The sequence below is a fragment of the Salvelinus sp. IW2-2015 genome, linkage group LG30 (genome assembly GCF_002910315.2).
Source record: "Salvelinus sp. IW2-2015 linkage group LG30, ASM291031v2, whole genome shotgun sequence".
Lineage (NCBI taxonomy): Eukaryota > Metazoa > Chordata > Actinopteri > Salmoniformes > Salmonidae > Salvelinus > Salvelinus sp. IW2-2015.
The window spans coordinates 17,361,147-17,384,053 of record NC_036869.1 but is presented as its reverse complement, the minus strand read 5'-3'; the positions used below and the strand labels follow the sequence as shown (position 1 = coordinate 17,384,053).

The following is a 22,907-nucleotide window of genomic DNA, read 5'->3' as shown; positions in this document are numbered from 1 at the left end:
AGGCAAAATTGTGAGTGAGCCCACTCCCTTGGCTGAAAGCAACCCCATACATGAATGGTCTCAGGATGCTTTACTGTTGACATGACACAGGACTGATGGTAGCGCTCAGCTTATTTTTTCCGGATGCCCAAACAATCAGAAAGGGGCTTCATCAGAGAAAATGACTTTACCCCAGTCCTCAGCAGTCTCAATCGCTGTACCCTTTTGCAGAATATCAGTCTGTCCCTGATGTTTTTCCTGGAGAGAAGTGGCTTCTTTTGCTGCCCTGTTTGACACACCAGGCCATCCTCCAAAAGTTTTGCTTCACTGTGCGTGCAGATGCACTCCAAACCTTGCCTTGCTGCCATGCCTGGGGCAATGTGACCTTAGCTCGTGTAGTGCCCCTGGCATTGCATTCTGGACGGTGGCCGTCCTTGTCTTTGTCTTTGGGTACTACAAAGATCGGGCGGCCCCCTAGTCGCGTACTCTGCCTCCAGCTCTTACGGGATATGCTCTGTATTGCTTCTGTAGACGCGGTCCACTTCCTGTTATCTAACTGCACACTTTTCTTTCTTATTAAGAGGGCATAGGGAGGAGCTGGACGGGTTGGAGTTTGTCGAGACACGAATAGGCTTGGTTCCTTCTTGCACTCTGCTTTGCTCCGTTTGAGGCAGTCTTGATTTGCGTTGCGCTCGAGATACTTTGAAAACGTGTATTTGTTCCTTCTTTCCGGCATATTAGGGTGAGTGGAGCCTGACTCACGGTTTGTCATTTCTCAGAACTGAAGATTGCCGCCCCTGAACGCCCCAGCTTTCTCCAACCTTTGTCTCTGCGTTTATAGATAAGCCCTTTGAAAAGTTTCTCCCGCTCTCCTTGATAGTTTCCTTGGCCTAGGCAATGGATGCCCTGGAATATTATTTCTTGCCAATTTAACAATGAACTCATGAGCGTTGATTTTTAGGGGTAGTGGCCGTCCAACTCTCTCCCCTTATTACCGTGACTAAGCTGGTACGCCTGGATCTGGCCCCCCTAACACAGAGCATAAATTATCGCTTGGCTTCACCCAGTTTGTATGAACCAATAAAGGTGAATGTGTCTTGAAACAGGGGCCTGCTGCTGTTAAGATGTTGTGTGCAACTCTTTTCCCAGATGGTTTTTCTATTAGTTAAGTAGTCTTGTCTGGAACCAGAGATGACGATTAGGACGCGATCGTTTCCCTTTGCAGGTTGGTCCAGCGGGTTGCCCAAGGACCAGACAGTGGGTGCACAGGAGCAGGTGTTTACTTTCCATAATTTGATGTGCAAATGTAGAAGACTAACAGATTAACTTTCAGTGTACGCAGTTGAACTGTTGGTGATAGTAGTTGCCCCCCAGGGGGCAGAGGACATACAACCTGTCAGAAATAAAGTATGCTCAGATTCCTTGTCTGTATTTAATAGTTTATCATCTGGCAAATCTAATAGGAGTTACCTACTATTGGAGGTATTAATGTTATTATGGAGAATTGAGAGACTGGGTGTAGTAGTGAGATTCTGCTGGGTCCCAGCCTATGCGGGTGTGGAAGGGAATGAAATTGTAGACCAGTTAGCCAAAAGAGCTTTAAAATTAGATATAAATTATTTTAATGTTCCACTGGGTAGAGGTGAGGCCAAACGTAAGTTCAAAGCCATTTTGATAGGTGTGTAGCAGAAGAAATGGGACTCTGAGCCCAAGGGCCAACATGTATATGCCCTCCAAAGTAAGGTCGGTGGACCAAGATTCAAAGGTCAGATTCGGAAGGAAGAGGTTGTGTTTGCTCAATTGCGCCTAGGACATCATTAAATCTGGTGGGCAAGCATGCAAATGGTTTGTGTCTGGAGTGTATGGTCGCTGAAACGGTGGAGCATGTGTTATATTGTTATAATTATGTTGAAGAGAGGGAAAGATTTAAGTGTAGTGTCATTGAGGTTGGACAGGGTTGGGGGGGCGGGTTGGAAGGGATTTTGGGSATGGGGAGGGTCTATTAGTAGATAGTATGGCAGTTTTTTGTCCCCTTCAGAAGTACTGAGTTAGGTAGGAGGATTTAGAAATGTAGAGCTTATGTTGTAAACCGTGATTGACCACACACTCCAGCACAGTAGGTGGCGGCTTGCACCTTTAACGTTTTTTTGCCGACCGCTGTTATATTATAGAAAAGAAGACGACGARGAAGAACATCAACAACACGGATGTAGAACTGAGAGGAAGGGAGGGAGTTTGTTTTGATTTGGAACATTCTTTCCTCGTGGACGAAGCCAAACACCCAAGAGGGTGAATAACCACAAAACATGTCTAAATTACTGTATTTGAATGTGTTTCTTTCTGAGCGTTTAACGGATGTTTGGGGCAGTTGAGAAGGTGGTCGTTGAGTACCAGATCTCCCGATCTAAACAGGAGAATGACTGTCTACGAAGACTGCTAGTATGGATCACACCGGAGATAAAACGATGTACAATAGGTTCGTAGCTATGTAGATATTATCTACTCAATTAATACATTGTTTATGGCTGACTAACATCGATTCACCTATCAACAACTTTCAAGTTTAACTTTCACCATTAAATAGCTAGCTAGTGCTATCTCGAAAACCTTGTACTAGTAGCTTCTTAGACATGTCTAAAGGCTTTAGGTAGTTATAACTCAGCTTCTCTCTTATTCCCACCAGACTCCCAGCAGCTCTCTCACCCCGTCTCTGAGGGGGAGGTTGGCCCTGAGCAGCAGCACTGTGAGCAGTGGTGCTCCAGTCTGGGGCAGGAGGACCCAGAGCCCACACAGATTAGAGGCACAAGAGGAACTCAAGACCAGCCCTGAGGAAGTGCAACTTCAAGGGCAAGAGGCTAATACGAAATAGTTAATTTCTTGCTGTGTGAAAAGTGAGTGGGTTCAAGAGGACCCACTTCAGTCCTTGTTTCTTRCCAAAACTCAGACTGTGGAGAACAGAGAGTGACTCAAAACTAGTGGATCGAAAATATTTTGGCARTGTTGTGAGCGCTGCGTTAATCGAATCCGGTATCAGGATAAATAAAAAGCAAGGTCTGCTAACTTTCTTTAATTATGTTTAATTAACGCAAACAATAAATGGCAAATGCAATTTTCGTATATACGGGTTCGCTGTATCACCGCGCAGGGTAAAACAGAGAACTGGCAGGAAGTACGTAATCAGCTGTTCTTATACCGTGATGACGTAGTTCCAACCCGTCTGTTGGCCTATCACAGTAGAGGCTGAGCGTGGTTTAAACTTTGCTCAGCCTATCGCCGGCACTCAGACTGGTCCCAGTCTCTGGTCCCAGTCTCTCAGATGTCCGCATCTGGTCGTTGGGTAGATTAGATCCGTCTTGTGCCGCTCCCGGTGCTACACTCAAACAGTTCCTTATTTGGTATTGTCCAGTGTCCTACCCTCCCTGGTTGGCCTGGAGATATGCACCCCTCCCAATTGTAGCCTATTGCTGTGTTTTGGCAACTTGGCCAGGCATTTTTTGCAAATGAGAGCTGGGTCCGGGATATAAATCATTAAGCTGTGGTGACTGCAGATAAAGCTTCAATCACAAGGGGCATCTGACGATACTGACTCACACAACATTAGCCAATGAACAATTCCTGGTCTAATGTTTTGGAATGTCTCTCAGGGTGATGAGAAAATGGTCAGACTGATGTTATTAATAACATTAAAGAATATTATATACATTCCAGAAGAGGTCTCCTTGTATTTGTTTAAGAGTATTTATCTTCAATTTTCACCTGATGCTGCTCATTCATGATATACAATAGACTCCTTCCTGTAAAGTGCAAACTATTTTTTATATGCATGTGCTCTGCAGTTGTTCAGTCCCAATTCGATTATATTCATTTTAATTCCTTCTGATAAACATCCATTCATTAAAGTTCATGCAAAAAAAGTATCATCCTATATTTGTTTGATTTATTTGACAATTTAAAAACACAATACAACCACACGTGGATACAATGCATTTAAAATCATTGAGGATGACACAATAACAAAAATGTATTTCTATTTTGTCCCTCTTGATGAAAACACAATATATACTCAAGATTATATCATAAATACATCATCTCATCAATAGGGAGGTACCATAACTTTTTTGTTGTTGCCTGTTCTCTCTTAAAGCATTCATCACCCTGTTACAGTATGACCTTTTGCCCCCTATGTAGTTATCTGTAGTAAAACCCGATCCACCCGGGGCGCCAACTTTTGTTTATGGGTTCGCCATTCCCACTCATAAGAACATAAGAAGAAGACAACACGGATGTAGAACGGGGAGAGCAAGTAAAAAAAAAAATATATATATATATATATATATATATTACATTCCTTCTTCGTGGACGAATTATAGTTAGGCGAATAAAACCAGAGATTAAGAGGTTCTTTTGACAATAATAATACCACTACTACAAGTCTACAAAAATGTATAAATTACAGTCTTTGAATTCGTTTCTTTCTGAGTGTTTAACGGCGGCGGCAGTGGAGATTTTGGGGGCAATTGAGAAAGTAGTAGCTGAGTACCAGGAGGAGATATCCCGATCTAAAGAGGAGATTGATAGTCTACGGAGACAGCTAAGGATTACACCGGAGAAAAAACTATATAGAACAGGTTTGTGTGTATATCTCATCTACTCAATTAATATACTGTAACAGSGATGACCATTTCAACGTTTTAGTTTAACTTGCACCATGCATGATTATTTAGTCGCTGTCGCGAAATTTGTGTAATTTATGTTACGCCGTTTGTATCTTTGCGTGTCAAAAAAGATACACGCGTTGAATACGATTTTATTTGACACGTCAAATAACACAATTCTATTATAGAATGTTGTGTGTGATGAATTTGCACGTGCAAGCCAAGCGCTACCACTGTCAAAGCTGTACAAAAAAAGTCTGCAAACAATCACACACTGGCCACGAACGATGTGTTTACAATACCGCGTTGGTAATGGGGCATTATTTGTTCGACTGCAATTTCTGGGGTAGTTAGTTWGCASCAATACAACCAGCCTGAAAACAATTACCAGTAGAAACTGCAGTCATTTTCATCATCATTCTTAGCAATGATTTAGGAATCCTTGTGAGTAAGTATTGGCTACCTATTTGTTGTTGTGGCTACCTACTTGTTGTGGCTACCTATTGGCTAGGTAGCCACTTGTGCCTATTGACATTGAACCAGCTACTTAACCCTGTTGCCCAAAGCTAACGTTATAAGCAGGGTTGGGGCAGGTAGCCTTGTGGTTAGAGCGTTGGGCCAGTAACCGAAAGATGCTGGATCGAATCCCCGAGCTGACACAGGTAAAAATCTGTCGTTCTGCTCCTGAACAAGGCAGTTAACCCACGGTTCCATCATTGTAAATAAGAATTTATTCTTAACTGACTTGCCTATTCAGTTAAAAAAAAAAAAACAGCCAGCTAGCTTCATCTGGCTAGTGAGGCTAGGCTAGACCTGGATATGTGTTGTGAAGCTAGGCACAATAGTCGGTTTGCCTTCAAAATAAAAGTCCCACTTTGAAGTGATGCAGAAGGTGCAGAATGCTGTATTTAGACTAGATAATGTTAAACAAGGTTGGAATGTGAAGCAATGAAAATGGGTTATCCCTCTACTCGTTGAACACAACTGTGAATAGTTTATGCAAATATTAGCATTGTAGCTCTGATCACCTCCCCATTGTGTTTATTGACATTCATATTGCACTGACATTCATATTACAGCTTTACCTAAGGATTGGGGATCATGGAAATGGGGTATCAGTCTACTCAATACCCAATATATTTTTTCCCATCGTCCTCCTCACGGTTATCAGACTCCAAAACATCCACGCAGAACTGTTTTTCCTCAGAAATAGTGTTCAATACACATAGCAGGTTGACAATACATGTGGCTCAATTCACAGTTGTTTCAGAGTCCTGCAATAAGAGCTACGATGCTGATGTTCTCGGTGTCACTGAGTAGACTGATACCCATGTCATTGAACCACAATCCATAGGTAAGGCTCTACAGTGAAATAAGTATGCCCCCAATGCAATTRTAAAGTCTAATACATCCAGTGTGATTTCAACAGAATTTAACAGATTTTTGTCAAATTAACAAATGATTGTCTTTTGTTGATTTTATATAACAACATTCTCGTTTAGCATGATCTATTCAATTATGGCATACCACCCTGCATACCACTGCTGGCTTGCTTCTGAAGCTAAGCAGGGTTGGTCCTGGTCAGTCCCTGGATGGGAGACCAGGTGGTGTTGGAGGGCCAGTAGGAGGCACTCTTTCCTCTGGTCTAAACAAAGATCCCAATGCCCCAGGGCAGTGATTGGGGACACTGCTCTGTGTAGGGTGCCGTATTTCGGATGGGACGTTAAACGGGTGTCCTGACTCTCTGAGGTCATTAAAGATCCCATGGCACTTATCGTAAGAGTAGGGGTGTTAACCCCGGTGTCCTGGCTAAATTCCCAATCTGGCCCTCAACCATCACGGTCACCTAATAATCCCCAGTTTACAATTGGCTCATTCATCCCCCTCCTCTCCCCTGTAACTATTCCCCAGGTRGTTGCTGCAAATGAGAACGTGTTCTCAGTCAACTTACCTGGTAAAATAACAGAAAAATAAAATAATTTTAAAAATAATTATACTATTTGTATTAATTTGCATCACTGTCAATGAGATACTTTTATTTTGAAGGCTAACCGGAAAGTCCACTATTGTGGCTAATCCCTATTGTGGCTAGCTTCACAGATGGGTCCCGCCACCATTATTCAAATAAGAACTGTTTTATAAATTAGGGTTATTTTAGATGATGACACCTAGCTATATAGTTAGCTTGATTATGTCGTTTTGCTATGTTTTTTATGACCAGAACKTTGTTTTTTATGACCAGCACTGTAGGTGCGCGAGACAACTTTACCAGCGTCATAACACACGTATCGATGAATCGTTGTGACATGAAATACGTGTGATATTGTAATCAATGTGTAATAACTACGTCAAAAATGTATAAACGCGTTAAATTATTATGTGACGTGRAGTCATATTCACGTCCTGATTGGTCAACACGCTTATTTGACACGTCAAATAGTGTTCTTTTTTTTGACACGCAAAYGCCAAACGGCGTTCCATAGTAATTATGCTTGTCTGCGACTGTCTTTTCCCCCCCTCCAGACTCCCAGCAGCTCTCTCTCCCTGTCTCTGAAGAGGTTCCCCTTGAGCAACAACACTGTGAGCAGGAGTGGTGCCCCACTCGTGGACCGGAGGAACCAGGGCCGTCACAGATTAAAGAGGAACAGGAGGAACTGAGGACCAGCCAGGAGGAAGAGCATTTTCAAGGACTGGAGGGTAATACCATAGAGTTTATATTTAGTGGTCCCTGTGTGAAAAGGGAATGGGATCATGAGGCCTTAAGCCGCAGCTCAATTGTAATTAGTGACCAAGTAAATAGACCACCATTGGATCCCACACCACCATTGGGGGCACACTGTTCTGAACTCAGCACCATGTCTAAAACATCTCACTACTGCGGCAAAGTATTTCCACTGAAAGCTGACCTTCAGAGGCATGTGACTCTCGCCAGGGAGAGACCCATTGAATGCCCCTACAACGCCACATGTAAACTGAAGGCCCATGTCCCACTCTGTCACGGTGGGAAACCCTGCCCTGTTTGTGGCAAGACCTTTAAAAACAAAGACCATCTATCCCAGCACATGAGGATTCATACACGGGACAGGCCATTTAGCTGTGGTGACTGCGGAAAAAGTTTCTATAGCAAGGGGCTGCTGAACGTGCATATACAGACTCATAAAGGAGAGAAACCATTCATCTGTGGATACTGCGGGAAAAGCTTCTATCAGAAGGGGAATCTTAACCAACATTTACGGACTCACACAGGAGAGAAACCATTTAGCTGTGGTAACTGTGGAAAAAACTTCAGTCGAAAAACACACCTGAACAGGCATATCCTGACTCACACAGGTGAGAAACAGCATGGCTGTTCTGTGTGTGGTAGAAGATTCGCTGAGAATGCTGACCTGCTGAAGCATGTGGAGAAAGTACACAAATAACAAAACCAGGATCAAAACCGAATGGAGAAGACAATCAGAACACAGACATCTATCAGAAGATGGGAATTAAAACGCAGGATGTGGACAACACCACACTGGATCATTCATGCTGTAGGTTTCAAATGAATAGACCTACCCTGTTGAAACATTAGCCAATTAACAATTAGGTTGTTTGTTTTGGAATGTCTCAGTCAGGGTGAAAAGAGAATTTTCAGACTGTTTATACATTAAAACTTTGAACTTTCCAGAAAATGGTATCCTTGAATTTGAGTATTTATCTTGACCCAATGGTCCATTCTGTCCTAATGCTACTCATCCATGATATTGTAGCGATATATTGTAGTTGGAATAGTTTTGCGGTGAAACTGCCATGGCCGTTGGTGATATTACAACAGATGTTACTTCAATGACTAACACTGCTTATTTTTTTCTCGGACATCGTTGCACACTTGATAGAACAGCAGAGTACGTACCGCGATTTTAAATAAATAAATTAACAAAACAATAACAAATGCGCCTGGAGCAACCAGTGGCGCTTTTTCACCTTTCGCGGATCTCAGCTTTAACCCAACACCTAGCAACCTTGTCACGCGATTGGGACCTCTTGGCGTAACAGTTAAGGTGTTGGCTTGACAGTRGCTAGACCCCAGTTTGAGTATCATTGTGTAGCAAAGGCTCTGTCCCTTTAACTGTACACTCCTGTGCGTGCACCTCCTGAGAGCACCTAAAACTGGTTCCCTTGTTAAATACCTGGTTCTATTTATTATGTCTTGTAATGGAAACTGTTTACCATTTTAAGAACCAAACAGAGTAAAGGGAACAAAACGGGGAGGGACCTATCTAAATGTGTCCAATAAACTCTTGTTTTTGTTGCAAAATGTTTTCGGTTTGTAGTAAACGGTCTGTTGCAAAACGTTTTGCAACAGAATCGGTTTAATGAATACACCCCTGGGTTTCTTTGTCTTTTGGTTCAGTGGCAAAGGAATGTTGCCACTGAGGATATTGTTTCGATATGCATTGAAATGATCTAATCATAAAATTATGGTGCATATATTTTGTAAATGTTTTGGAGTTAATTATGGTTTAAGAAGTATGAGAATTATGACTAATAGGTTTTATATAATGATGATGAATCTCACTGCAATTATGTAATGTTGAAGTCATTATCATGATTATTCTGGTTTGGATGCTGGTTCTGAAATGTGTTGGAAATAATGATGTTTATGACTAATAATTGTTTTCTTATGAWATTAATATATGATAATGTGAATTCTTTATGAAATTATTTTAAATATGCTAATACACATTTTGGGGGTTTATATTTAGCAGATAAATCAATAAGGAAACAAGGCAAAAGTGAATATGTCATCCCCACGAATGATGCAGTGTGCACCTCATCTCTCCTGTCACATCCAACCTGGATCGATATTTGTTTTTAATGCAGATGAGAGCACTGAATCAGCGTACCATGAGTTTTAATGCTCGGWGGGAGACGGCACAGTATTCCTATTGAGTCAGTAACCAAAACTCCCCCACAGTGATCAGATTTTGCTGATTCGGTCACTCACCTGTATAATTGTTTGGTATTTCCCCTTCATGCTTGTGTTCAGTTTGTTTAGTTTCCCAAATATGTCTGTTACATAGGCAAGGAGACACATTTTATTTTCATTACACAGAAAGTCAAGTCTTTTATACATTATTTTTTTGACATCTATTGCGAATAACAACAGCTCCTCTCTCAATTGAACAAATATTTTCACTCCCCCTCGATAATCACCAATCCTCGGTGTGAAATAGAACATTGTCATGTTATGATTAAATATCTCCACATCAGTGGAGGTCAGTGCCATTTAAGATGAGGGAGGACAATTTATTTTTCTTCATGAGCATGGCCTTATTTATATTACAGCATATTGTATTATTTATTTAACCAGGAAAATATGTAATTCATATTCCATTCACCTAGTTCAATGTAATAGCGATGGGTTTAGGCTACTATATAATTCTTCTAATTTTACCTATACCCATCATGAGGTTTCTACAACCCATCCTATGAATGAATGTTTATAATGTACAGTACCAGTCAAAAGTTTGGACAACTCCTCATTCAAGGGTTTTTCTTTATTTTTACTGTTTTCTACATTGTAGAATAATAGTGAAGACATCAAACTGGTACTGTAGGTGCACACAGGTCAATACACATTCAATACCYCCTTGCACACTTTTGCCTGCATCTAGCTGATAAAGGGTGTAATCATTAGTCCAACAGTTGCAAATTAGAGTTTCTATTGGACAAAATCATGTATGTTTATCCCTGTTGTGTTCTGTTTTAAGATTTATTTTCAACAGAATAGGCAGAATGAATACACCCCTGATCACATGTAAACACAGTTCATTTTCATAACAGCCACGTTGTATTCCTTCTCGCATCTATGTGCTCTACTCCTCTCCTTTTCCCTTCGTTGCTTGTGGACATCAATGCACAACTCATCAGCTGTATGTGACCAGGCAAGACAACCTTTCCAAGCCAAACCATATCATAAAGTAACGACATAGTCAACATAGCTCATAGAACTAATGCATTAGTAAACCTGCTACAACCATGCAGTAACGTTAGTGTACAGTCAGTAAGCAGTTTAGCTCTTACACAGGCGGGCCCCGGGGCCAAATACATTTWAAAAAACGAAAGCTTACCTTGACTTGCAAGAGTTCCAGTGTTGTTGGATAGTCATAGACAGCTAGCTAATATAGCATCCCTCTGTTTAAGTAGGCTAAACTAGCTAGTTGCATTTGCTAGCTAAGTGAAACTGAAAGTGAGAAAAAAAAGACACATGCTTCTCCATTTTGAAAGAAATTAATTTGTTCAAAACTGTTCAACTATTGTCTTTCTCTGAGTCAACTACTCTATCTTACTCTATTCATTCTCTGATCCTTTGATTGGGTGGGCAACATGTCAGTTCATGCTGCAAGAGCTCTGATAGGTTGGAGGACGTCCCCTGGAAGTTGTCATAATTACTGTGTAAGTCTGTAGAAGGGGGTGAGAACCATGAGCCTCCTAGGTTTTGTATTGAAGTCAATGTAGCCAGAGGAAGACGGAAGCTCGCTGTGCTACCCTAAAGAGTGCTATAGAGTGCTGTTGGGGGTATTGTAGACCATTGCAAAATAGTATGTTTTAATCAATGATTTGGTGACGTGATTATATTTAGTATAGTTTTATCTAAAAAGGATAACTTTTTTAATGTTTTACCAAAATGTTTTGTTGTAAATCATTGGTCCTCCTCTAAGGAGCCTCCACTGCTCTACATAGCACACGCCTGTTCGCAAAACTATGTATAGTAGTTTAGCCTACAATCGAAGTTACCTGCTGCATATCTCAGAGTTCTGCACTCAGTTCTTTTGCTGCCAGTTGCACTCGGTGTATCCATTATAGCTCAGTGGGTGTATCATACAATGCGTCCATATGGCAGAAGGAGACACATTCATAACTAGAGTGCAGAGGCCTGCCCGTCGTCCTGCATTAGATGGAGCCCCATCTGTTCAAAAGCCCACAATTCGATCCCATTTGTTTTTCGTCAATATAGCTACACAGCACACTGAACATTCGCTGTGCCAGTTCATGCTCGGTAATCGTGAGACAGAACAAAATGTCTTTGTGAATACCACCCCCCGACATGTAGCGAACAAAGGTCAATGCATCTCGGCCCTCACAGCTAACGTCCATTTGGAGAGCATAAGGTGGGGAGTTTGAGTCGTTCAGTCAGTTTCCTCTTGATTGCTAGCTATAGCATKAATTCTTAGTTTCACAGTGTTATCTGACAAAGGTATTGATGTGAGTGTCTGTGCCTCTGCCGCCCCACACATTGTTTTCACCATATCAATTGCGGCCGGTAATATCAAAGTSTACTATAGTGTGTGGTTTCATAGTGTAGCGGGCTTAGCCATTCACCGTGGGAATGATTCAAGTTCGYCCTTTTCCCATGATCTAAGGGCGCTCTAGTTGAATTTTAACTTAGATTTTAAACATTTTAATTTAGATTTTTAAGGTTAAGCACATTACAATGATTGAGAGACAAAGATGATATTATAATATAACTCTTTTTTTTACCAGGATTGTGGAAATACTCCGAACCCATTTTCATATCAGGCGACCCCCAACCCCTAGTTTAGGAACCACTGAGCTAGCTAGTCTGCCTCGCTAATGTTAGCTCAACTTAACTGTACTGAATGGATGCTCTTTGTCTGTTCTGGTCAACTCCTCATTGGTGGATGGTGTCGTGGGCAGAAGGATACAACAACCTTCTCTCTCTTGTGCTGTTTTATTTAAGAACTTGTCATACAACACAGACTGACTGTATCTATGAAGTTGTTTGAATTTCAGAGGATCTCTTCTAAAGCCCAGCGAAAGAAGACTACTGATCGTCCAACTGTAAAAGCAGTTTCCAAACAAGAAACGGAAGGTCTGTTTCTATTGTAGTTTAGGTCAAAGTCACGTTTYACCATAACTCTCTAAACATGAATTCATTAACTTTTGGTCCAATACCTATTTCCAGAGTACTCTGATMGTGAGGAGGATGACGATGATGAGGACGACAGAGATGAGGAGCACGATGAAGACGACAATAACAGAAAGCGCTATGAACCTCGACAGAAAAAAGCAGTGGTTCGCTACCAGGCACCTCTGGATGGTTATTACTCTTTGCTGAACTACTTAACTATTCATCTCAATTAATGAGCGTAGCAGGGTCGTTCCACCAATTKRTTTTGAGAAGTTGGTCCAAAAAAACAATTAACTTTATTTAATCTAATTGAAACATTCTGTCATAAAGAGCACACTACTTCATAAAAAAACATGTTTTCCCATCTCAAGAGGTTAAATGAAAAAATGACTATCATAAGTGCCAAATATAGTAGCAGGGTTGACCGTAAAGGATTGACGATTTCCTCTTAACTCAACCATAAATCCCCCTTTTTCACCCCAAAAATGAAATTGTTAAAACATTTCTAGCCTATCTATCTATCTATTTTCCACCACAAAACACCAGCAAATGGTCAAAAAGAGTAGAACAAGCTTTTACACTATGGTTTGACTATTCAATGTTCCATTTCTTTCAAAAAAATGTTTTAAGGAATTGTTTCACGTAACAGGTTTGACCTTAAAATGAGGGAAAGATGTCAATTAATCACATTAAATAAATAATAATCTTCAGAAATGACTTTGTCAAAGCAACAAAATAACTAGGGCTGTCCAATTACGGTGAGAACTTTGAGGAATTTTAGGGTTGAGTTAGTAAAAATCTGCAGAGGGTGCACGAAGGGACATGCTGGATTTTGGCACTTTAGCAAGTCTATATAAATAATCAGATTAAATTCCCCATGTGGTCTTTATTGAAGGGCACTTAATTTAATATAACAGGCTTTTAATATTCAATATTGGTGCACAATTTCTACTTAAAATATCAAAAGGCACCCATTTCGTGGAACAATGCCACAAGTGCTGATTGGGATCAGGTCCCCAGTCCATGTTATTCATGATGATCTCGTATATAATAAGAAGAGTCTACCGCACACCCAAAACCAATAAGTAAAGGGTGCTGGAGGCAAAATATGAAACTGGAAAAACAGGAAAAAGTCTGCACACCTCAAGTCAGATGCAAATGTATTTTAATAGTAGGTAAGCTTTCGATCAGTCGACCTTTATCAGAGCATATCTCCACAAAATATTCTGATCTAAAAAGCAAAACTGATCCTAGATCAGCACTCCCACTCTGAAATTATTGACTAGTGGCCAAGATCAGTGCTTATCATGATGTTATGCCTCTCACTGTTTCATCTGTAGAATCCAGGAAGAAGCCGCCATGTTTTTCGACCGCCAGGCATCTTCCACTAGAGAGAGCTACCACATCAGTGCCTCAGTGGCCAGGAGTGTCCTCACCACCAGCCGAAGGAGTGGCAGGTCCCTCCCACGGTACTGTACTTCACAGTACTGGCCCTTTACCAATAGTCTTAGCCCGTACATTGGTTTCATAGTGTCCAGTTATTTGTTCTGACCCAAAAAATCTTGGTTTTGACCAAAATATGTTGTAGGGTCCATTAATGCTGTGCTTCATGGGTTGGGTCCTTATAAATGGTTATGGTTATACATGACTATGGGGTATTCTTGTAGGGTCTTGTCAATATAATATAATGGCATATTATCTTGGACACGATTGAATCATATTTAAAGGATAATGAACATGGGTGAGCAGAGCAATGATTCCCCATCCCTGAATGTTTTTMAACTGTGTCTATGACATCATGAGTGGTGGTGGTCGATGATGTAATAATAATAGACGAAGATTCCATCTTGGTTATTCTGGTGATATCTCCTTGGTGAGCTTCATTGGGTGTCAGACCTWTGTAGTGAACACATGATGTAGCTCAAGAGTTTCTCTGTATGAGACTGACACCACGAACAGAATATCATTATTTGGATTTTAAAGCAAAATCTGTCCAATATTTCACACCAGTGGAATCCGGTGTGGTTTTGAGCTTCTGCTCAGAATAAGCTTGCCAAAACCACAATCTCTTTCATTTGGGATCCCTCTCAGGTGTCTGCCTCTGAATTTGCGCAAAGAGGGCATTTGGGACAGAATCCATAAGGACAGAATGAAGATGGGTGCAAGTCTTGCGGATGTCGACCCCATGGCGATTGACCAGTCGGTAAGCTCTAACATCACAATTAAATTATTTGAAGCCGTTTTAATCTCAAAGGTTGGTTTGCTTACATTATATGGCCTAAGTTATCAGACTGCATCTCCTATGTAAAGATCCAACCCCCTCTCTTCCCTRCAAAGGTGCGCTTTGACACCGTTGGCGGTCTGACAAGCCACATTTCCGCCCTGAAGGAGATGGTAGTCTTCCCTCTGCTCTACCCAGAGGTGTTTGAGAAATTCAGGATCCAGCCCCCAAGGTGAGCAATTGTTTTAGAGTTGAATAGCTAACATATTTTGTTGTGGGTAACTTGCAGTTATTTTGACTATTGATTTACATTGTCTTCGGGGTAYCTTACCATAATGACATTGTGAGGAAATAGCCTACAACAGGATGAGGAACTTACTTGGGTGAGCAACTAGAATGGATCCTGTCAATGGACTTAAGCCCCACCCCAYCCCTAACTCTAATCACAGCCTCATCCACTCTTCATTTCATTGGCTCTTTGATCATTTGAGTCCTTTGCAAGYATCCATTCTAAGAAAATTCCCTGTCTGTTGCAGGGGCTGCCTGTTCTACGGTCCCCCTGGTACGGGGAAGACCCTGGTGGCCAGAGCGCTGGCCAACGAGTGCAGCCAGGGGGAGAGGAAGGTGGCCTTCTTCATGAGGAAGGGGGCCGATTGCTTGAGCAAGTGGGTGGGAGAGTCGGAACGCCAGCTAAGGCTGCTCTTTGACCAGGTACAGTCCCTCATACAACACACTAAAGATCATTCATATAGTTATCACTGGTGCATTCAGTCTTAGTGAGACCATTGAGTCTAGTATTTGCCTATCTATCAGCATTTCCTGCTCAAGTCACTATTGGTCTCTTGTTGTAACTCTGTAAAGTGAAATGTAAGGGTGGCTGGCTATACTGTGTTTGACGGTCATGTCTATTATATAGGGACATACTTGCATTGATAGGATGACTCATTATTTGTACCCACAGGCTTACCAGATGCGGCCAGCCATTATCTTCTTTGACGAAATCGATGGGTTGGCTCCGGTTCGCTCCAGTCGTCAAGACCAGATCCACAGGTGAGACATTTCAGCCACTCCCATTTCTCACTCCACTGATTACAGAGACTTACCATTGATTGTGCCTGCATACTAAACATTGTATACTTCCAACTCGTGGTTCCTTCCTGCAGTTCCATCGTGTCCACCCTGCTGGCACTAATGGATGGCCTGGATAGCCGAGGAGAGGTGGTGGTGATCGGAGCCACCAACCGACTGGACTCCATCGACCCCGCCCTCAGACGCCCCGGACGCTTCGACAGGGAGTTCCTCTTTGGCCTCCCTGATCGCGAGGTAAGACTCACTTGAGMTAATGTGTGCGTGCAAAACTCAAATGTCCATCCAAATCTTCCTTTGACTTGAGAGACCTACATGCCGTTACTTTTTATTTGTGCACTTATCTTTCATTTCTGTCGACAACTTCAGTCCCGGAAAGATATCCTGAAGATTCACACCAGACAGTGGAATCCTACACCGTCCGATCCTTTCCTGGAAGAGTTGGCTGATAAATGTGTCGGTAGGTGATTAATGTATACCAAATCAACTCTAGCGTTGGGCAAGTCAAGATTGTACAATAATTGTAAGAACAAAAATAACTATAGCTTTGTTGTCTCATAATATTCAGACAGATTCACCACAATTCATCTATCGATTTAACACAGTTCCACAGTCAATCCGACACATGCCACGTATTAACCGCAACATCTTCCCCCTATGCACCCCAGGCTACTGCGGCGCCGACATCAAGGCGGTGTGCGCCGAGGCGGCCCTGTGCGCGCTGCGCCGGCGCTACCCCCAGATCTACGGCACGTCCCAGAAGCTCCTGCTGGACGTGGGCWCCATCAACATCAACAGCCGGGACTTTGTGGCCGCCATGAGGAAGATGGTGCCAGCCTCCCAGAGGGCTGTGTCATCCCCTGCCAAGGCCCTGACCCCTGTGGTTACGCCCCTGCTGGGCCCCGCCCTCACCAACGTGCTGGACGCAGTGCAGAAGCTCTTCCCCCACGCCGAACAGGGCCTCAAGAGGAAGAGGGATGCAGGTGGGTCGGGTTAAGTTTTGTCTGAGAACTAAGTCACGGCCATTGTTATCTGGTCCCAGATTGATTTGTGCTGTCTTGCCGAATKCTATGGTCAATGTCATGCCAATGTTGGCTATACAACACAAACAGATGTGGGACCAAGCTAGGTCACTATTAGAGTGGATCATTGGTTAAGTTCAGTTGATGCAATTACTTGATCAKGTTTTTCCTTTGGTCAGATCTGACAGACAGCATTCTGGAGGATGAAATCATGTACAGTGGGGACGAGGGCCCCTCGTCCAATAATTCCATCACCAAACAGACCACCACCAAAGGGAGCTTCCTCCATTTTGCCAGGTAAGATGTAGAMTACCTGTAATATGTAGATACGTTCTGCCCTGAAAGAAACACCCTATTTTCATTGTTTCCATTCATAATCACATCCCCGAGTCTCCATTCACTTCACCTCTCCGCTCGCCTCTGTTCCAGGAGTGCGATCTGCCACCCCACCACCTACCGGCCCAGGCTGCTGCTGGCTGGGCGTCCCGGGGCGGGTCAGAGCTCCCACCTGGCCCCCGCCGTSCTCCARGCCCTGGAGAAGTTCACCGTCTACACCCTGGACATGGCTGTGTTGTTTGGAGTCAGCTGTACCTCACCCGAGGAGGCCTGTGCACAGGTACTGGCTGGAAGAAATGTAGCCTTTAGAAGTGAAATGTTAAAATGCACACCGACCTGCTCCACTCATTTGTGGTGCAGAGAATTATAGACCCAGAGTTGACTTCATTGTAGAAAGGCTAACTCCATCAAGCACATAATTACTAAGTCAAATGCAGCGAGATGTCGGTGCAGTGCTGATAGTTTGAATGCCGACCTAAGTGCTAGGTTGGCAAGTGATACACAGTCATTGACCTCTTAGCCCCTCTCGCCCTGCCTGCCCCAGGTGTTCTGCGAGGCCAAGCGGACCTCCCCCAGCATAATGTACATKCCCCACATCCAGCAGTGGTGGGACACGGTGGGCTCGGCCCTCAAGGCCACCTTCCTCAGCCTGCTGCAGGACATCCCCTCCTTCTCCCCCATCATGCTGCTGGCCACCAGCAACGTGGCTCACCACGACCTGGCCGACGAGGTAGGTCATATCTGGGCCTCCCCCGCCATACATTACACTACAAGTACTGTAGAGAAGTGATCCCTGGACCTTACTGGGCTACTCAACCCATGAGTAGATTCGTAACCACTTTCTTTTTTTAACACTTCAGTAAATAGTCACTGAGGTAACTATTCTACACTTTGTCTCTCTCAGATCCAGACTCTGTTCCGGATGGAGTACGGKGAGGTGCACTCTATCCAAATTCCRACCCAGCAGGAGAGAAGGAAGTTCTTTGAGAATCTCATCCTTAGCCAGACTGCCAAGGCACCCGCGTCCAAGAAGAAAGCCTGTACCTACTAGATATTTATGYRTTTTGATAATCACTTGGTATAATTGCTGTTTGTTTCCATTTTAACCCTCCTTCTTTACCCCCCTCTTCCTCCCCCTCCCCTGCCTCAGTGATGCATGCCATGGAGGTGCTCCCCCTTGCCCCRCCTCCTCCCCCCAGGCAGATYAGTGAGAGGGAGCGTCTGCGTTTGGAGGAGCAGGAGGAGGACACACTCAGGGAGCTGAGGCTGTTCCTGCGCAACGTCACCGAGCGCCTCTCCCAGGACAAACGCTTCAAGGCCTTCACTAAGCCTGTGGACATCGAAGAGGTAGGGAGAAAACACTGGGGGAAAAGAGAGGAACAAGGAAGGAAAGAGGTGTTTTTGCGTTGTTGTAGTCCAGGGTGCTAGTRAAGATTACTCTAATGGAAGCTGAATGTTGACGGACCCAAACTTAGTCAATACTTAACTAGCAAGTCTGAATACAAGTACATGCATTCTAAGTGAGCTCTGGCCCCTTAGGGGGATGCACTGTTGTCACCTCAGATTTCTGTAGCTTCGCTCCTTTACCGACGCTCTCATCCGAAACAACCAGAGTGGTATTGTGTCCCCCATCTTATCAATGGTTTGTCTTCTTCTCTCGCCAGGTTCCTGACTATATTAAGGTGATCAGGCATCCCATGGACCTCTCCACTGTACTGTCCAAGGTTGACCTCCACAAGTACATGACCGTCAGGGAGTTTGTCAACGACGTGGACCTGATCTGGAAGAACGCCCTGGAGTACAACCCTGACAGCGACCCATCTGGTATACCTACAACCGTCTCCACCTCACTAAACCCGAGTGCTGTTGTTGTTGATATTATTATTATTATTATTATTATTATTATTATTAAATTATAACTGACGTGTAATTCTAGCCTGGTTCCAGATCTGTTTGCGCTGTCTTGCCAACAACCATAGGAGTTAGCAAGACATCACAAACAGATCTGGGACCAGGCTAATCTTACTCCAATGAGTATGCTACATTCTTTTTGTTCGGTATCTCTCTGAAGATATTTCTGTCCGTTCTCGTTGTTCTGCTGCCGTTAGTAGGTCCCATGGATGACGAGGCCCCCTACTGTGTACCTCTGTCATCAATGTCTCTCTCTCTTTGTGTTTCCAGATCGTCAGATTCGTCACCGGGCTTGTGCCCTGAAGGACACGACCCACGCCATCATCCGCGACGAACTAGACGAGGACTTTAACAGAATCTGTGAGCAGATCAGAGAGTCGCGCAACAAGAGAGGTAACTGCTGCTGCTTATAACTTTGACATATTGCTGTGATTTGAACGCTGAAGTAGTGACCTAGCCTACATGGTAAAACCTCTCAGTAACACTTTATTTGGATAGTCTGTAGAGCATCTACAGATGGACAACATTTCAACTAACTATGTACTAGCCCTAAACTTAACCTTAACCCTTACTCTAAATRTAACCATTCCTTAGCAAGCAGTTGCTTATCAACAGCTAGTTTGTTGATAGAATGAKCATCTGTAGAGCATCTAAAGATGGAAATCCGGACTATCAAAATAAATTGTGCGCAACCTGTCTCCAGTTGTTGTCTCTCTTGTTGTGTGTTTTGTCCTATATTTATTTATTTATTTATTTTAAAAAAAATAACATTTTTTACCCCCGTCCCCGCAGGAGGCTTTTTTGCCTTTTGGTAGGCCGTCATTGTAAATAAGAATTTGTTCTTAACTGACTTACCTAGTTAAATATAAAAAAATGTGAGTTCAGCAAGCTATTGTTTTAGTTTCAGTGTCTCGTGTCGGCTTCTTTAACTATTTGTCCAATGATTAGATGAACCCTCTCTTATTTTCCTTAAAACATCTTCGTCTTCATTGACAATGCTAACAACATGTTTATGTCTACTAACAGGGTGCACGTCCTCAAAGTTTGCCCCCTCCTACTACCAGACCTTGCCCAGAGAGGAAGGATTTGCAGAGTCCAAGAGGCTAGGCGGTAACACTGGCAAAGACGCCAGCACCCCGTTCACTGCCAACACCCCACGGCCCGCACGTAAGTCTCACCACTCTACTCCATAACTGTTTATTGGTAGGTTATTTGTTACAGAGCAGAGGAGCATCCAGTGGAAATGATGGTAGACGCTGGTCAACCACCAAGGGACAGCACTCAGGATTTAGCTTTTTACTGCTTGATTTGCAGTACATAAGCAGTTATTATCAGTGTTTAAACGTTTAAGGGCAAAAACTAATACCTCCCAGATGTGTTACGAGTGATAGAAAGTGGAAGTGCCAAGGATCAGGACAGGAACAGAAGCAAGTGTYGCCACAGTGAAAGAGGAGGAGGATMCTTTCCAGTTGAGTGAACCAGTCAAAAGACAAGACCAGAGTTAGAAAACCACGATGGCAGGCAAGAGCAGAAATTGAGAGCCAGGYAGGAGAGGAAGATGATATAGAGAAGTCTCTTTCTGTCTGTCCCGTTCTCTATCATGTTAAATGACCTTCTCTTCTTTTTTTAACTTTCCTAGCCTGTCCTCTAGCCCGTGAAAAGAAACCGCCCAAAACACGACGCGAAAGCAAATGGAGCTTCGGCATCATAAAGAAGAATACAAATAAACCTACTTCTTCCTTTTCTTCGAACAAGGAGATCACAAACTCAGGGGAGGAAGAAGCGGATGTGAGTGATGGCATAGAGGAGGGCGAAGAGAAACAAGCTAAGMCTTTGGAGACTATTCTAGAGAACGGCTGTGGAGACTCCCCTATGGAGTGTACCTCAGAGAAGACCACTAAGCCTGCTGAGGATGTGGAAGAGGCCTGTGTTGCAGAGCAGCCCACCACCACTCCCATCCCCAATGGAGACTGGCAACAGCAAGCTCCAGACCCCACAGATGACTCACACCAGCCAGGCCTCACACAGGTCCAATCTGGGATCCAAGCCAGTCCAGTGGTGGCAGTCAATGGAGACAACCACCAGCCTGCCAGCCCTCCAGTGGAACGTGACCKAAGTCCAGTCAACAACACCKCTACAAAGGAGGTAGATCAGGGGGAGAAACACACCACAAAGACCAAAGAGCCTGAAAGGTTGGAGGATGACTGGGACATAGGTCTGTATTATGGGTCCCGGWCCTGGGCCGCAAGCAAGCTACTTCTTCTGGCCTCGGAACAGCTCATTCAGTTTCACTGACCTTTGGCCTCTTGGGCTCCAGCTGTTGGAGAGCTTTAACTCAACACAGCACATCAGTTAAAGGGATACATCCATCGCTCCACTGATTTAAATACTCTGTAAGAGTGAGTTCCTTTGGTTGTAAATGTGTTCACCACAGCATGGTTGACTTTGTTGTAGAAAATCAAACTACATTAATAGTGCAAATGCTTGTAATTGTGTCTTCTGTGCCTTAGTTCTAGAATAGGAAACCATGCCCCCCTACTTAATGCTTGAGATCCAATGTTACTGGGTAGAAACCTKATTTGCATGTTAGGAGATGTGCATATCAACAKCAATAGCCCGTTGTGTTAGCATTAGCCTGTTCAGCCAGCACTGATTAAAGGGACTTGAGCTTATCAGCTCCCCGTCACACCCTCCTGATTGCTTCCTGTGTTTCCTTCCAAKAGTGAGGCGTGTGACCCGTGCCACCAGGACTCTGGTGCAGCAGCAGCAGTTGATCGACGTGGACAAGGCCCTGGAGATCCTGACCCAGAAGACCCCTCAGCTGGTCGTGGACCACGACAAACTCAAGGTAACCTCCTGACCCAGTTTTTTTTTTTGAAAGTTAGGCCATGCTTCTTACAATGTAGTTGTATCAGAACTACACCCAGAAAATTGTAGACCAGAAATATGGTCATGGCAAGTCACAGCCAAACACTTATTCATTCATCCTATATTCATACATTGAATTGTGTATAATTTATTGTCCAGGAATTGCTCAAAAGAGTTGTGTCCAAGACTGAGGGCTATGAGGTGCATCAGCTGGAGAAGCTGTATGCTCTGTTGTGTCAGAGCATCTACAGACACCGCAAGAACTTTGATAAGACAGAGCTCTTACAGGTATGTGGCTTACAACTTATCAGTCTTTTACYTCACTTGTTGTAGGAAATATACTGATGAGTATGGAAACAAACCATTCCCTACATTGAAATATGTGCATAATTAGTTAACTGGTGTATGTGCATGTGAGTCACTTGAATGACTTAATCTTGATAAGTGATTTATACTTTGACGTACATTTTCCTTCCACTCATTTTAGGAAATGAAGAGAGAAATCGACAACTTTTCCTAACTTCTTCCCTTGATGTTTTCCTATTTTCCATATTGTAATAAAATGATGCATTTCAAGATGTTCTCTTTTTTACCTATTACAATGGGCCTAATCATGCATTACATTGGTCAGAAATGTGGTTACCATAATTTATAGTATTTCAGAGGCACGGACTTGAGTCAGAATTGACTTGAGACTTGTATATTTTTCTTACTTGTGACTGACTAARACAGTGTGTATTTTTATGTATGCAMTTGTCTGAAATCAGTCACACACAGTATGTGCGCATATGCACGGGTTCACTTCACGCTCTTACAGTGTGGGAACCACGGGACCAAAACAGTGGAGAAGTTAACTTGTGCTTCAACACTTAGTGGGTCAATTCTCACAACAACTATGCGGTTTACTTTCTGCA

General features: G+C 43.2%; 2 protein-coding genes across 4 annotated transcripts; both read left to right on the top strand.

The window, feature by feature from the left end:
• Positions 1-4,252: 4,252 nt before the first annotated feature.
• LOC111955325 (oocyte zinc finger protein XlCOF6.1-like) lies at positions 4,253-9,323 on the top strand. Its single transcript, XM_023975530.2, has 2 exons — positions 4,253-4,607; positions 7,158-9,323. Exons 1-2 carry the CDS (start codon positions 4,421-4,423, stop codon positions 8,051-8,053), a joined length of 1,083 nt encoding a protein of 360 aa, XP_023831298.1. The 5' UTR covers positions 4,253-4,420; the 3' UTR covers positions 8,054-9,323.
• A 3,324-nt stretch (positions 9,324-12,647) lies between these two features.
• LOC111954731 (ATPase family AAA domain-containing protein 2-like) lies at positions 12,648-22,569 on the top strand. Of its 3 annotated transcripts, XM_023974626.3 has the most exons (21): positions 12,648-12,738; positions 13,890-14,018; positions 14,641-14,752; positions 14,887-15,002; positions 15,307-15,481; positions 15,732-15,820; positions 15,934-16,093; positions 16,226-16,316; positions 16,525-16,839; positions 17,058-17,175; positions 17,308-17,494; positions 17,759-17,944; positions 18,119-18,254; positions 18,365-18,561; positions 18,879-19,038; positions 19,396-19,518; positions 20,152-20,292; positions 20,765-21,340; positions 21,849-21,973; positions 22,153-22,281; positions 22,481-22,569. In XM_023974626.3, exons 2-21 carry the CDS (start codon positions 13,909-13,911, stop codon positions 22,511-22,513), a joined length of 3,279 nt encoding a protein of 1,092 aa, XP_023830394.1. In that variant the 5' UTR covers positions 12,648-12,738; positions 13,890-13,908; the 3' UTR covers positions 22,514-22,569. The 3 variants fall into 3 exon arrangements, 2 of the variants coding, with proteins under 2 accessions (XP_023830394.1, XP_070292157.1); XR_002876030.3 differs by lacking the exons at positions 22,153-22,281; positions 22,481-22,569 and having other exon boundaries at positions 20,765-21,518; positions 21,849-21,928; XM_070436056.1 differs by lacking the exons at positions 22,153-22,281; positions 22,481-22,569 and having other exon boundaries at positions 20,765-21,270; positions 21,849-21,919.
• Positions 22,570-22,907: the final 338 nt, after the last annotated feature.